Source organism: Parus major, chromosome 5 (genome assembly GCF_001522545.3).
Source record: "Parus major isolate Abel chromosome 5, Parus_major1.1, whole genome shotgun sequence".
In the NCBI taxonomy this organism is placed as follows: domain Eukaryota; kingdom Metazoa; phylum Chordata; class Aves; order Passeriformes; family Paridae; genus Parus; species Parus major.
Genome location: NC_031774.1, coordinates 16,314,254 through 16,326,633, shown reverse-complemented (window position 1 = coordinate 16,326,633; position 12,380 = coordinate 16,314,254). Strand labels below are relative to the sequence as shown.

The 12,380-nt window shown below is 42.4% G+C and overlaps 1 protein-coding gene across 3 annotated transcripts in view; it reads left to right on the top strand.

Annotated features, from left to right (window-relative positions):
* The window catches only part of LOC107206317 (mucin-5B), a 45,697-nt gene extending 35,659 nt beyond the window's left edge, over positions 1–10,038 (top strand). For 2 of the 3 annotated variants that reach the window (XM_015632070.1, XM_015632071.2), the window contains 12 exons: positions 634–703; positions 848–969; positions 1,342–1,373; positions 1,810–1,987; positions 2,591–2,695; positions 3,370–3,410; positions 3,975–4,097; positions 5,026–5,121; positions 6,444–6,572; positions 7,458–7,497; positions 8,141–8,264; positions 8,813–10,038. In XM_015632070.1, coding sequence (XP_015487556.1) covers positions 634–703; positions 848–969; positions 1,342–1,373; positions 1,810–1,987; positions 2,591–2,695; positions 3,370–3,410; positions 3,975–4,097; positions 5,026–5,121; positions 6,444–6,572; positions 7,458–7,497; positions 8,141–8,264; positions 8,813–8,987 — 1,235 coding nt within the window. In that variant the 3' untranslated portion in view covers positions 8,988–10,038. The remainder of the gene's footprint in view (positions 1–633; positions 704–847; positions 970–1,341; positions 1,374–1,809; positions 1,988–2,590; positions 2,696–3,369; positions 3,411–3,974; positions 4,098–5,025; positions 5,122–6,443; positions 6,573–7,457; positions 7,498–8,140; positions 8,265–8,812) is intronic. The other variant, XM_015632072.2, reaches the window with a different exon arrangement.
* The last annotated feature ends 2,342 nt before the right edge of the window (positions 10,039–12,380 follow it).

Sequence of the window (12,380 nt, the reverse complement as noted above, 5' to 3'; positions counted from 1 at the left end):
ATGGGAGTGCTGAGGGCCTGGGCATGGGAGTGCTGAGAACCTGGGGCATGGGAGTGCTGAGAACCTGGGGATGGGAGTGCTCAGAGCCTGGGCATGGGAGCGCTGAGGGCCTGGGCATGGGAGTGCTCAGAGCCTGGGCATGGGAGCGCTGAGGGCCTGGCGATGGGCAGCGAGTTGAGCCTGGAAACCACCCCCTGGGGTGAAGCAAGTCTGGTCTGCTCTGTCCTCCCCTGCTGCTCTGGACCTGAGAAAAAGCAGGAACAAACCAAAGAGGTTGTTCCAGTTTAGACCTGGTGCAAAACAAGGGGGAACTAGGCCCACTATGTCTCCTGCGTAGCTCAGCCAAGGAGTCCTGTGTGCTCCCCGCAGCTTGGGCACTAGATGGCAACACACCGCTTCTGTGTGCCTGCTTTGCCCTGCTCGGCATCAGGGCGAGGGCTGCTGGTCCTGTCGCTTGCACCGTGCTGGCCCCTCGGCCCCTGTGGCTGGGGCGGCAGGGACCCCCATGCCGGGCTGTGCGGAGCCGGGAGGTTGCTGCGGTGGCCTGGGCGCTTTGTCCCTTCGTGTCCTCTTGCCTCGGAGGGTAAACGTGGGGTCTGGGCTTTTTAACCTGTGTGTTGCAATGCTCCGCAGAGACCAGCTGTCCTCAGGATCAGGTGTACAAGCCGTGCGGGGAAGCAAAAAGAAACACTTGCTTCAGCAGGTGGGTCATTCCCTATTAGGCCTTTTTGAAGACCACGATGGGAAAATTGCCGGGGAAGTTTGAAGTTCACTTTGCCTTGGGATGTAGGTGTCTTGATTGCCCTGGGCTACGTTTTACATTCTCATTTATATTCTAAATGTGCAGAGGAGTCGTTATGGACACCCTTCCCTCCCAAAATAGCACATCGGTGTTTGTTGAAGGATGCTACTGTCCTGATGGAAAAATTCTGCTGAATGATCATGATGGCATTTGTGTGTCTGTTTGCGGTAAGAAAGGGTATAAGTGGTGCTATGGGAAGTGGGGGTAAGAGCCTGACTAGAAGTGCACATTAAGGGGGTTGTTTTGGATACAGAGAAAATGGGGGAGACTTTGTTACTGACCCTTTCTGGTGAGGCTGGAAGCATTCCAGATTGAGAGTTTCTGCCTGATCTTATATGCAGAAACTGCAAATTTAAAAAGAAGAATAGCATATTTAAGATGTGTTTGTGTTTACAATCTGTGACTCTGCACTCTGAATTTCTCTTTCTCTTTGTATCTGTTTCTCAGATTTCAATACCTTCATTCTGTTCCTGTTTTTCTGCTTCTGTTGTTTTCCCTGATCAAGTTACCTTTAAAGTAATGTCTGATTCCTTTTATAGGTTGCACTGCACAAGATGGGTCAGTGAAACAGGTAAGAGAAAGGAAAATGCTGTCTTTATCTGTGTTCCGTGACCTTCTTCAAAAATGACTGGATAAGTTGTTTCTTTTAATTCTAAGCTTGAAAGACAGTGAACTGCAATAACAGTGTGGAGAAAACAAGATTTTATTAACTCCAGAACTTGTTTAATCACTTGAGGTACAGAAATAGAAAGAGCAGTTTGTGAGAATCAGTTTCCTGGTAGAACTATCAGGCTTTCCTCCTGGAAACACATCAGCTTACAAAGGAAGGTGGCAAGTAATGGCATTTTTTCTTACTGTTTCCTTCTTCTCCCTCTAGCATTTGAACTGCAATTTTCCTAAACAATAAATTAGGTCAACACAGTCCTACACTGGCTTGCAGCAGGCATTCATTGATATAATGCTTCCAGGTTTTGCTCTCTGAAGTGCTATCCCTCTTGTTTTTGTAGCCTAGAGAGGCTTGGGAACATGACTGTCAATACTGTACTTGTGATGAAGCAACCTTGAACATCACTTGCTTCCCCCGCCCTTGTGCTAAATCTCCACCTATCAACTGCACAAAAGAAGGCTTCGTACGCAAAATAAAACCACGTCTGGAAGACCCCTGCTGCACAGAGACAGTCTGTGGTGAGTAGATCCTTCACAAGCCATGACATGGCATCATTTGCCTTCATCAGTGATCCTAAAGTGAGATGTGGTGTCCCACTGGTAGCAGATTCAAATAAGACACCGGAGTGGTTATCTCTTCCATCTATGTTCCAGGAGCTCTTGCTACCAGAAAAGAACTCCTCTGGTCCAGGTTGTACTCTAAATTAATGCCATGACCTGACAGACATTTACACTGGAAAATCCCCTGTGGATCACTGGGACCAGCAGGTGCTCCACAGGATCCTTTGACTCTTGTTCTTCTGGGATGAGAGGGTGATCCTTCCACAGAGACTCACCCAATAAGGGAGGATGTGTTCATCTTCCTGACTTCCCTAAGGCTTCCTGTGGAGGTTCCTGATATGTTTGCCCTCAACTTTGCATTTGCACACTCCCAGTCCCAAATAACCCACCACAGCACAGGAGTAGCCTGCTCCTAAACCTGGCCATTCCCAGTATCTATGCCAAGACACAGGACAGGGGATCCTGGCACTGGTAATAGGATGGTTTTTTCCAAGCTCTATCTGCAGATAATGCTTCTGGATGGGATGCTTTGGCTTACTTTGTCTCTGCTGTCTATTGCAGAATGTGATATAAAAACCTGCATTATCAACAAAACAGGATGTGACTTAGGTTTCCAGCCAGTGGTGGCTATGTCTGAGGATGGTTGTTGCCCTATCTTCTCCTGTAGTAAGTGCCTTCTCTCCTTAAGTTAATTTATTTATTCTTTGAAATATTTGATTTTTCTAAATGAGTTTACAGCATGGCAGAAGCCTCTTCCCTTCCCACTCAGACTTTACAATTGGGCTACTTTTTTCCCTTTTGTTTCCCCCTTTTCCTTCCCCCCCACCTTTTTTTTTTTTTTTTTTTCCCTTTTTCTGTTTTTTTAGAATAACTGGTTCAGGTTCTCTGCAGCCAGAATTCAGGGAGTGTAAGCTGTTGACCACATACTGAATGAGGGTTAAACTGAGCCCGTCCAGAAGCTCTGTTGCCAAATTATATTTCCAGATTCACACACCTAAGCCCATTAGCTTTGTTACCAGCATGGTGGTTAACAATAAAGAAAAGGTCAAGTAATTTCAAGTATGGGTAAAAAAAGCCATAAGGCAAATAGATTTTACCTTATGGAAAATACTAGGGCATAAAATTATCCCCACTTGATGCATAACATCTAAGCAGATGCTACATGTGGGCTTCTGAATACCAACTAGCACCATGTACTAGTTGCTTTTTTTCCCCCTATTGTGTGGGCTATTAAGTTCAGCTCTACTCTTTGACTTCTCTAAATCACTCACAATTCAGAGATTAATAAAGTAACTGCATCATTCCTAGCACAACCTTTTAATTTATTTTTTTTCTTACAGTACCAAAAGGTGTATGTGTTTCTGAAGGAGTTGAATTTAAGGTAGGTCTTCTTCCAGACACTTCCTCCTAACAAGTTAATGTTGCCTGAGTCAGAATTATCTGAAGTTCTTGTTTTCAACACTTATACAAAAAGCAGGATTAGAATGGCCTGTAATTCTTTCCTGCCAATAGTCTCCCTGCCAACCCCAAGCAATCTGTGATCTGGGGTAGGTTACTGAATACGTAATGCTAGAGGACCAGTAACTTGCTTACTAAAAGAGATCTTGCCTATGCTTTAGAGTCACTGGGTCAGAATTGTGATTGAACACAAGTTTGAAAGCTCATTGAATGCTGTAAGATTATTGCTTGGTCAAACTGACCAAAATAGGTGCTTGGAATTTATGAGAACTCATTTAACATCATTGATACACTTAGGAGCATCAGCCTTGTGTTCATTTTGTGATACCAGTGGTGAGGTTTTAGAGATCTGGTTGTATATTCATTTCAGGATATCCTTCCAAAAATAAACTTCATAAGCATTAGTTTTTTCAATAGGCCAGGGGGATGTTTATTCCAGAACCCTCTGAATTCTTGTCATGGTTTTCTCTCTCCCCTATATTTCCAGCCAGGGGCAGTGGTGCCTAAAAGCTCTTGTGAGAACTGTGTGTGCACAGATGAACAGGATCCCGTGACACAGACCAACCGCATCCAGTGCCTTCCAGTGCAATGCCAAACGACCTGTCAGCAGGTCAGCACCTCCTTGACCACAATGGCTGTTGAGTTGAAACAGGGACAGTGTAACTGTTTTATCTGTGCAATACGGCAGAACAGACTCTTCTATTAATCGTTTTGTAAAATCCTTTTTAGGGTGTCCTATTATTTTTGCTCCAGCAAATTTAAGAGGTCACCCTTAGAAAGGTGCCCTGAGGGAAAATGATTGCAAGCCTGTTGAAGTCTGATGGCTGGAAGATGTTTGGTTCATTTTGTTGATGATGACAATTGTCAGTTCATAAATGAAGACTGTGAGGAAACTGCACAGGGGTTTATATGTTTCCAGACACTTTCACTTGTGGGCAGGGAATATTCAGTTACTTCTCAGTACTTGTGAGAATTAGCATTCAAGTTGTTCAATCTGTTACTGAATATAAACAGGGTGGTAGCTTTTCCATTCATCCCCAGATAAGGACAGATGCACCACCAATGTTAAAAATGGACAAAACCTTTCATTACACTTTTTCCTGAAGCCAGCCACACCCACGGTCACCAAAAGACCAATGGATACCCAAAACACAGGGGAGGAAATCTTTACATGTCTGACAGCAATAGTTCTTATAGATAATTATATAAGACCAAGCAGTGGTGGTAGATTGTTCAAGTAATCATGTGCTAAGTTAATTTATTTGACCTCTTTTGTGTATTAGTCTGAAGAGAAGAATAGTCAATGACAGGGTCTTCATGGCTGCTGAAGTACCCAGAAGTCATTATGCAGTAAGGCAGAAAAATTACCAGCTTTGATTGACAGGCTTAATGTGGTTCCAACAGGTTTCAAAAGAGAGCAAAATTGAAACCAGAAGGTTGGCTCATTTCCTCTGCCATCTTCAGTGTAGCTTTGATCCAAAGATGCTTCAGCAACAAGACACAGTTAACATGGATAAATGGAAACTTTATTCCCACAGGGTTTTCGCTATGTGGAAGAGAAGGGTCAGTGCTGCAGCCAGTGCCAGCAAGTGGCATGTGTGGCAAATTTTCCATTTGGCAATGTGACCATTGAGGTAAGAAATTCCTTGCTCTGCACACAAGGATGAATTATCGAAAAGACCTCAGCATTTTTTCAACCAGTGTCATGCATTTCAAGGCTGGGAGGACCTCAAGGAGATGTAAAAATGTCTGTGTTTCCAGAGTGAATGTAGATGTTTATATAGCTGTTCCCTGCTGTGGTGCATCTCACAGGCACTGCCATGTTGACAACAATACTCTCTGGCGGGAATGGAAATCATGTTACCTCCACTTCTCTTCGCATGAAATAGCAAGAAAGAATTTGCAAGGGATGGTGATGCTGTAATACTGCTCTTACATGTGCTGGCTTCACATCACACTGCTCCCATCTGAAGCAGTTTCATTGTCTTACCCTGAAGATACAGAGTGTGAGCAAGCTGATACAGCTGTGCTGCCACTGGTTCTGAATCTGCTGAGGCAGAAATCAAGTGACACAGCTTTGTAGCATTCTGTGACTTGGTAACACACACAGCTAATACATCATGTCTTGTCAATGTAGCATTGTGTGAGCATGAGCTGAGCCTTTACAGGATGGGCTTGATGATCTTGGAGGTCTTTTCCACCCATAATGGTACTATGATTCCATGATTCTAGCTCTTTGGTTTTTTCCTAGCTCTTTGTTTTTATTACAGCCTGCCACTCCTGTGTATGATTAATGATGCTGTTTGAACCAGTGGCTTGTCTTACATGCTATTGCTTCTCTGACAGCTCCTATGTTCTACATCTTTTCTATTTCATCCTTTTATTCCTTGATAATTTATCTTATAAGCTACATTTTACTGTTCCAATGTATAGTTTTTATCTCTGCATGAGGAGGCTTTGCAGTTATCCATTAATCTCTATTGCAAAGACTTTTTTGTCCTCTTTCACTCCTTTTCATTTTCTTCCATCTATTAAAAAAAGAAAACTGTTTAAATCCTTTGAAAGAGTTGTTATTCTTTTGTGTTTATTTCAGCCCACAAACATTAACACACCTACCTTCTGGCATTTCTGTTAATACCTTTATGCTCATTCTGGCATTTTTTCATTCTTTCCCCTGGAAGGCCACTGAAGTGATTTTGCATAGACTGGTAGTGGGTGAGCTTGGTATGATTTGTAGATGTGAGTTGCAGACATCTCAGCCCTTTCATAGTGATATGAGCAACCCAGTCTCTGACAGTTCATTGACTTTATTACTGTTTCAGTTTTCTAATTTTATTGCTGTACTCCATTAGCTTTTGTTTGTTTGTTTGTTTTTGTTGGGGGAGGAGGGGTTGGTGGTTATTTTATTTTGTTTTGTTTAATTTTGTTTTATTCTGTTTTTTTCTTTTTTTATCAGGTTGGAAGGAGTTATAAAGATCCATATGACAACTGTACTCAGTACACCTGCACTGAATCAGCAGGCCAGTTTTCCTTGACTAGTACAATAAAGGTCTGCCTACCATTTGAAGAAGCAAACTGTGTGCCAGTAAGTATTTTACAGCCAGAAAAAGACTTCTGTAATGAGCCCTGATGCTGGCCTGGGAGTTATATTTGCTGTTTTGAATGAGTATTTCTTGATCTTGCTGATATAATCATCCTTGTTTGAAGGAAATGTGCTTTTCCAGCCCTGTGTCCCATGGAAATAAAGCAAAAATATTTGCAAACAAGGCCACACAATTTACATTGTTGTGGGATAAGCACTAGAAAGAGTAGTGTATTGTTGGAGCAACAGCATGGAGGGATTTTTCATTACTTGAGAAACATCAGTGTTATAAAATGCAATTGAATAAGCGGTAACTCACCATGGCTTCTTGGGAGACTGATGAACATAGTATCTTGTGATATGTGCTGTACCATGAAGTGAGGAAGTGGAACATGAATGAGCAAGGAGTAACAGTCATACTTGGGCTTTCAGCTATTGGTGGTTTCCAGTAACTTTCAGAAGCATTTTGGGACTTCACAGCAGATCAAAGCAGGGACAAGGACAGCCTTGTACCCCAATTAGCTCTGGGGTAGGCTCTGCTCAGGACAGGCTGTTCAATTCCAGGGGCAGCTGTCATTCTCTGGGGCTGGGGTTTTTATGATGGCTTCAATTTGACCTAAATAAGAACAGGCACGTATTACAGGGCATCTTACCTGGCTTTTGAGAGGGTATATAGTTCTAAGAAAATTCACTCCCTTCCTTGCTGGATGATTTGTTTTGGTTTGGGTTTTTTAAGCAGCTTTATATATAATTGGTAGGCAAATAGCTCTGATGAAGAATTTGTGTGGATTAGAGATAAGGGACTCTAACAGAACTCTCATCATTGCTACTGTCTGCTTAGCACGGCAGACATCTGAACTGACTATTCTGCTTACTTTTTCAATACAGGGCACAGTTGAGGTGTCTTCAGATGGCTGTTGTAAGACATGTGAGTGCATTAAGTCACTGCTGCTCTATTCCAATACTGTTTGGGCCTTCCTTGCTTGTAGCTGTTTCTACATGCACATTCCACAGACTGAAAGACAGTTTTACAGCAGCAGAACTGTACTGTACCTCACAGCAGAGAATCTGCCTAATTCTTCCAATGGGAGCACTAAAATTTTATCTCCTTTTCTGTGTTTTTAAATAACTGAAATACTGTTAGCTTGAACAATACTCCTGATAAGAGAACTTGTAGAAAATATTTTCTGTGTTCTTGTATCTGCAAATTGCATAGAAACAAAGTTTTTTTTTCTGTTGCATCCACTCAGAAATCCTAGGTTGTTACAGAACCACAAATGTAATTCATAGCAATTCTAGAAAAACCTAAACCCTTCGTGTCTCCTTTAGGTCTTGATTCAACAGTATCTTTACATGCTAAAGCTAGTCCACAAATGAAAAAGTACATTGACCAGTGGGGAATCATTTTGCTGAATTAATGCTGCTTTGCACTCTCATTTGTGGTTTTTGTTGTGCATTTGAACTGTGAGAAATTTTGCTAGGATGAGATGTCCTTGATTTACTAGCAGATACCTTTCAAAACATTTGTTCCCTGGTCTGAAGAAGCCTAACAGAAGTGTTCTCCTGCCCAGGTATTGACCTACCCCACAAGTGCAAACGCAATGTGAAGGAGCAGTACATTGTCCATGGCAACTGCAAGTCAGCTGCACCTGTCCCAGTGCCCTTTTGTGAAGGGATGTGCAGTACCTACTCCGTGTAAGTAGGAAGCCTTTCTCTGTCCTTCTCTGTGGCTTGTCTTCTTGGGTTCTTGTCACCAGTGGGCTGCAGCTGTTTGTCCCCTTCCTGCTGTTTTGAAAGGAACTGGTTGGGAAACTGGGTGTGCAGAAGAGCAGCCATTAGCAATGGCTTCATTGTGGTAGAGTGCCTTATCTTAGCCAGGAAAATAGATCCCTTGGGAAAGATGTCAGCTAAATTTATTAAACGTGTTCTTAAAACATGTCCTTGTATGATTTTTGAACAGCTCTGGGAGGTTTTCCTGCCTTTTGTTTCCTGCATGAATTACTCCTTTCTGTCTTGCTAGAATGGGCCTAATCCAAAATCCATGGAAGTTACTGGTATTTTCCCCACTGGTGTCAAAGGATCTGGCCCTGCATGGCAAATAGTATCCTGAGAAAAGGCTTTTATGAATAATAAGAATAGATGAGAAATTTTGTTCCTTAGTAGTGAATGCATTTGGAGCAGCAAATACAGATGAGTTTGGGACCACAGGCAGCAGACTGATGTGAAAAATCTCATTTCTATAGGTATTCTTTTGAGGCCAGTGAAATGGAACACAAATGCACTTGCTGCCATGAAAAAAGAAGTCACAAAGCGAAGGTGGAACTGATTTGCTCACACCATAAAACAGTCCAGTTCACATACGTGTACGTAGATGAATGTGGATGTGTGGAAACAAAATGCCCAAAGAGAATAACATGAGTGTAAATTAAAGGAAACATTTCATCTCTCATTTAATCCTTCTCTAGTAAGTGAGTAGTTTAGAAAATAGCTGAGTAACCTTCAAATGACCATAGTCGCACTTTCTCTTTCTGATATTATATGCAGTTATGGAAATTAGAAGATTTTACTCTAAATGTTTGTAGAATAAACTGCATTTCAAAGAGGACTTCTTCTCCTGTTTCAGTGATGCTGCTAATGGCGAAAAGTGGCTGATGTCTTTAATCGCACATTGAGGTATAGACCAAGGTTATTACAAGACACTCTAGAGACAACTGATGCCTTTCAAAAGTCCTGCCTGAAGAATGTGCACATTTTTAAACCATAACCACGTGTCACTTCATTTCCCTTAGAAGGGACACAACAATCACTTCCACAGCTGCATTTCAGGCAGAGGCAGGATTTGGCTCAGGGCCACGTTTCTGATCTTTCCCCCAGTGGTCCCAAATCTACTTTGGCTGTGACTCTGGGTCACTGGAGGAAGTCAGGGTAGATTTTTTCCTTCTTCACAGTGAGTACTATATCAGAAGTATGAATACATGGATCTTATATATACACTTGAAAATGAATATGTTTGCACCATTATTGGTAGTCCTTATCTCACTGGGGGTTTTTATTTGCCAACATCAAGCTCTGATCTGTGTGTTAGTTCAGTCTCACTACTGGTTGCATGACTATGATTTGTGTTACAAATAATTGACTCACAGCTAGCATGCCCAGTGGTAATGGTGACAGTATTTCATGTGGACAGGGATCAAAATGATCCAACGATACCTTGAGAAGGCAGATAGTTCTGTTATTTGAATGACTAGTCTTTTGTGGCCTGAAAGAGACTTAAGGCTGTGACTTTCCTAGTGTCCTGCAGCCTGCTGTGGAGGCTTTTTGAGAATTGTTTTGCAGGGAAAGCTTTTGAACTGACCAAGTAGATATGGTATGCATTATACGTTAGCTTTCCATTTTTGAAGTGTTGCAGCTCTTGAACCCCAAGGAAGCTTTAATTTGCTTCTTTTTCATAATAAATCCTTTCAACAGATGTCAGGTTTTCTTTGATGTGTACTGTTTCATCATGGTGTTACTGATCTTAAAATTGTGCAGATCCTTGATATTTCTTGATTGTAAGTTATAGGAACCTCCAAATAATTCAGTTAATTGTCTGCGCAATGCAGCTCCCTTGGAAAGCACAATTTCTTGGCTGAGGCTCATGTACACAAATTTCACATTAGTCCAGAAAACTGTTTTTATTGATACAAATCAAGTGCACAAATGCTTTTGTACGGCAAAGAACAGCACCAAAAAAAAGGACATTTCTTTCCTTCCTCCTTGCCTTTCCCTGAGGGGGGAGAGGTCATTCTTGAGTACTTTTGTAATCAGAATAGTAAGCATACTCTGTAAGTAGTCATGCAAATCAACCAGCCAACCAACCCTGCAAATCAATAATTGTCAGCAAGATGACTTAGCAGGAACAGAATCAGAAACCTTTCACATCTCTGCATTATCTTCAGGTGGGAGAAGGGAATAAACCACTATCTAATCATACCAGCTATCTTTAGATTTCTCTTGTCTGTTTTAGTGATGATAAGATTTTATACAGAAGCTAAGAATGGCATTGATATTTAAAGGCATGCTTTCTTGCTCATTTTTGGCATGCATTTTGCTTTTCAGGCAAGTGAAATCCTCACATTAAAGGCATATTTCCATCTCCAGGATGCTTTTGATCACGTGAAATCTCACATGCTCCTTCTTCATTCCCAGTTACACCTGACACTCCATTTACTCACTCAATCCAGCATCTAACTGGTGTGATAACTATGTGATACTACTTAGAGCCCTGATGACCAGGCTTTAAAGAGAACTCTGGTTCTCTGTTTGGAGGTGCAGTCTTACTTACCTGCCAGCAAGGTAAAGGCTTTTTAATGAGAATTTCAGCTTCTTCAGCTAAAAGACAGTGAGTAAATATAACAGAATCACAGAATATGCTGATTTGGATGGGACCCACAAGGATCATTGAGTCCAGCTCTTGGCCCTGCACAGGATGCCCCAAAAGTCACACCATGTGTCTGAGAGCAATGTCCAAATGCTTCTTGAACTCTGTGTTGTGACCACTTTGCTGGGGAGCCTGTTCCAGTGCCCAGCCATTCTCTGGGTGAAGAACCTTTCCCAAATATCCAACCTAAACCTCCCTGACACAACTTCAGACTGTTCCCTTGGGTTCAGTCAGAGAAGAATTCAGTGCCTGTGCTTCCTCTTCCCATCATGAGGAAGTTGTAACTGCAATGAGGTCTCCACTCAGTCTCCTCCAGGCTGAACAGACCAAGTGACCTCAGCCCTTTCTCATACAGCTTCCCCTTAAGGTGCTTCACAATATTTGTTTCCTTCCTTTGGACCCTCTCTAATAGTTAAGTATCTTTTATTGTGGTGACTGAAACTACACACAATACTCAAGTCAATGGGTCGAACATTTCCCCACTCACCAAAAAGGCAAAAATCAGCCTGCAGGCTGTTTGATCAAGATGCTGACAAGCTGGCCCTTCTTGCTCAGTGCCTCTGCCTCTGCAGCAGCAGCAGCAGCACTGCTGCTTGTACCGAGCAAGCTGGACTGCAGCCAAAGTCTGTGTGTCCTTCTTTAGGCTGTTGCCACAAGCTCACAATGGGCAAAGTTAAACACAGGTGACATTGCCTGAAAGAGCTTGATTTGACCATGATCCTGCTGCGGTTGCTGTGTGGCTGCTCCTCACGTGCGCAGGGTCAAGCCTTCATCTGTAGCCCAAGGCCATCTCTTCCGGTTACTGACTGGTCTCAGAAAGTCAAACATTTCCTGGCCTAACTCAAGAAAAATCAGTGGCATGACTCCAAGTACTGTTTCTTCCTTTTGCATGAATTCTTCACACCAGCATAAATTTCAACAGGGTAACCCCAGGGGAACCAGAGCTCAGCTGAGCCAGCTGGGCCAGGGCTCAGCTGGTTTCAGCCTGTAGCCATTCTTTTCTTATCATGCGAGGATGGTACTCGCAACTTGCTGAACAGTTCTGAGCCAACACACCAGGAAGTACTGTCACATATTGCTAAAATAAATATTTGTCAGAGATACTGCCTCATGTCAGGTGAACAATTCCTAAGACACTTTATCATTTTACTGGTGTGCTGAGTCTGAGCTGCTGTTATAAGATGAACTCTGACTTGCCTATTGGTTTGAGGCCTGGAAAGGTCAGTTCACAACACTACTTTGATGTAGTTTAGCTATTTTTTTTTTTTTCTTTTGTTACCAGTTATTGGCATTTGCAAGGAGGAGAAGAAAATTCAGGTTGTACTCTGAAATTTTATTTGGGGAGAGGCGCTATTCTTTGACCTAGTTCTCTACTGAGTGATCCCCTGGCT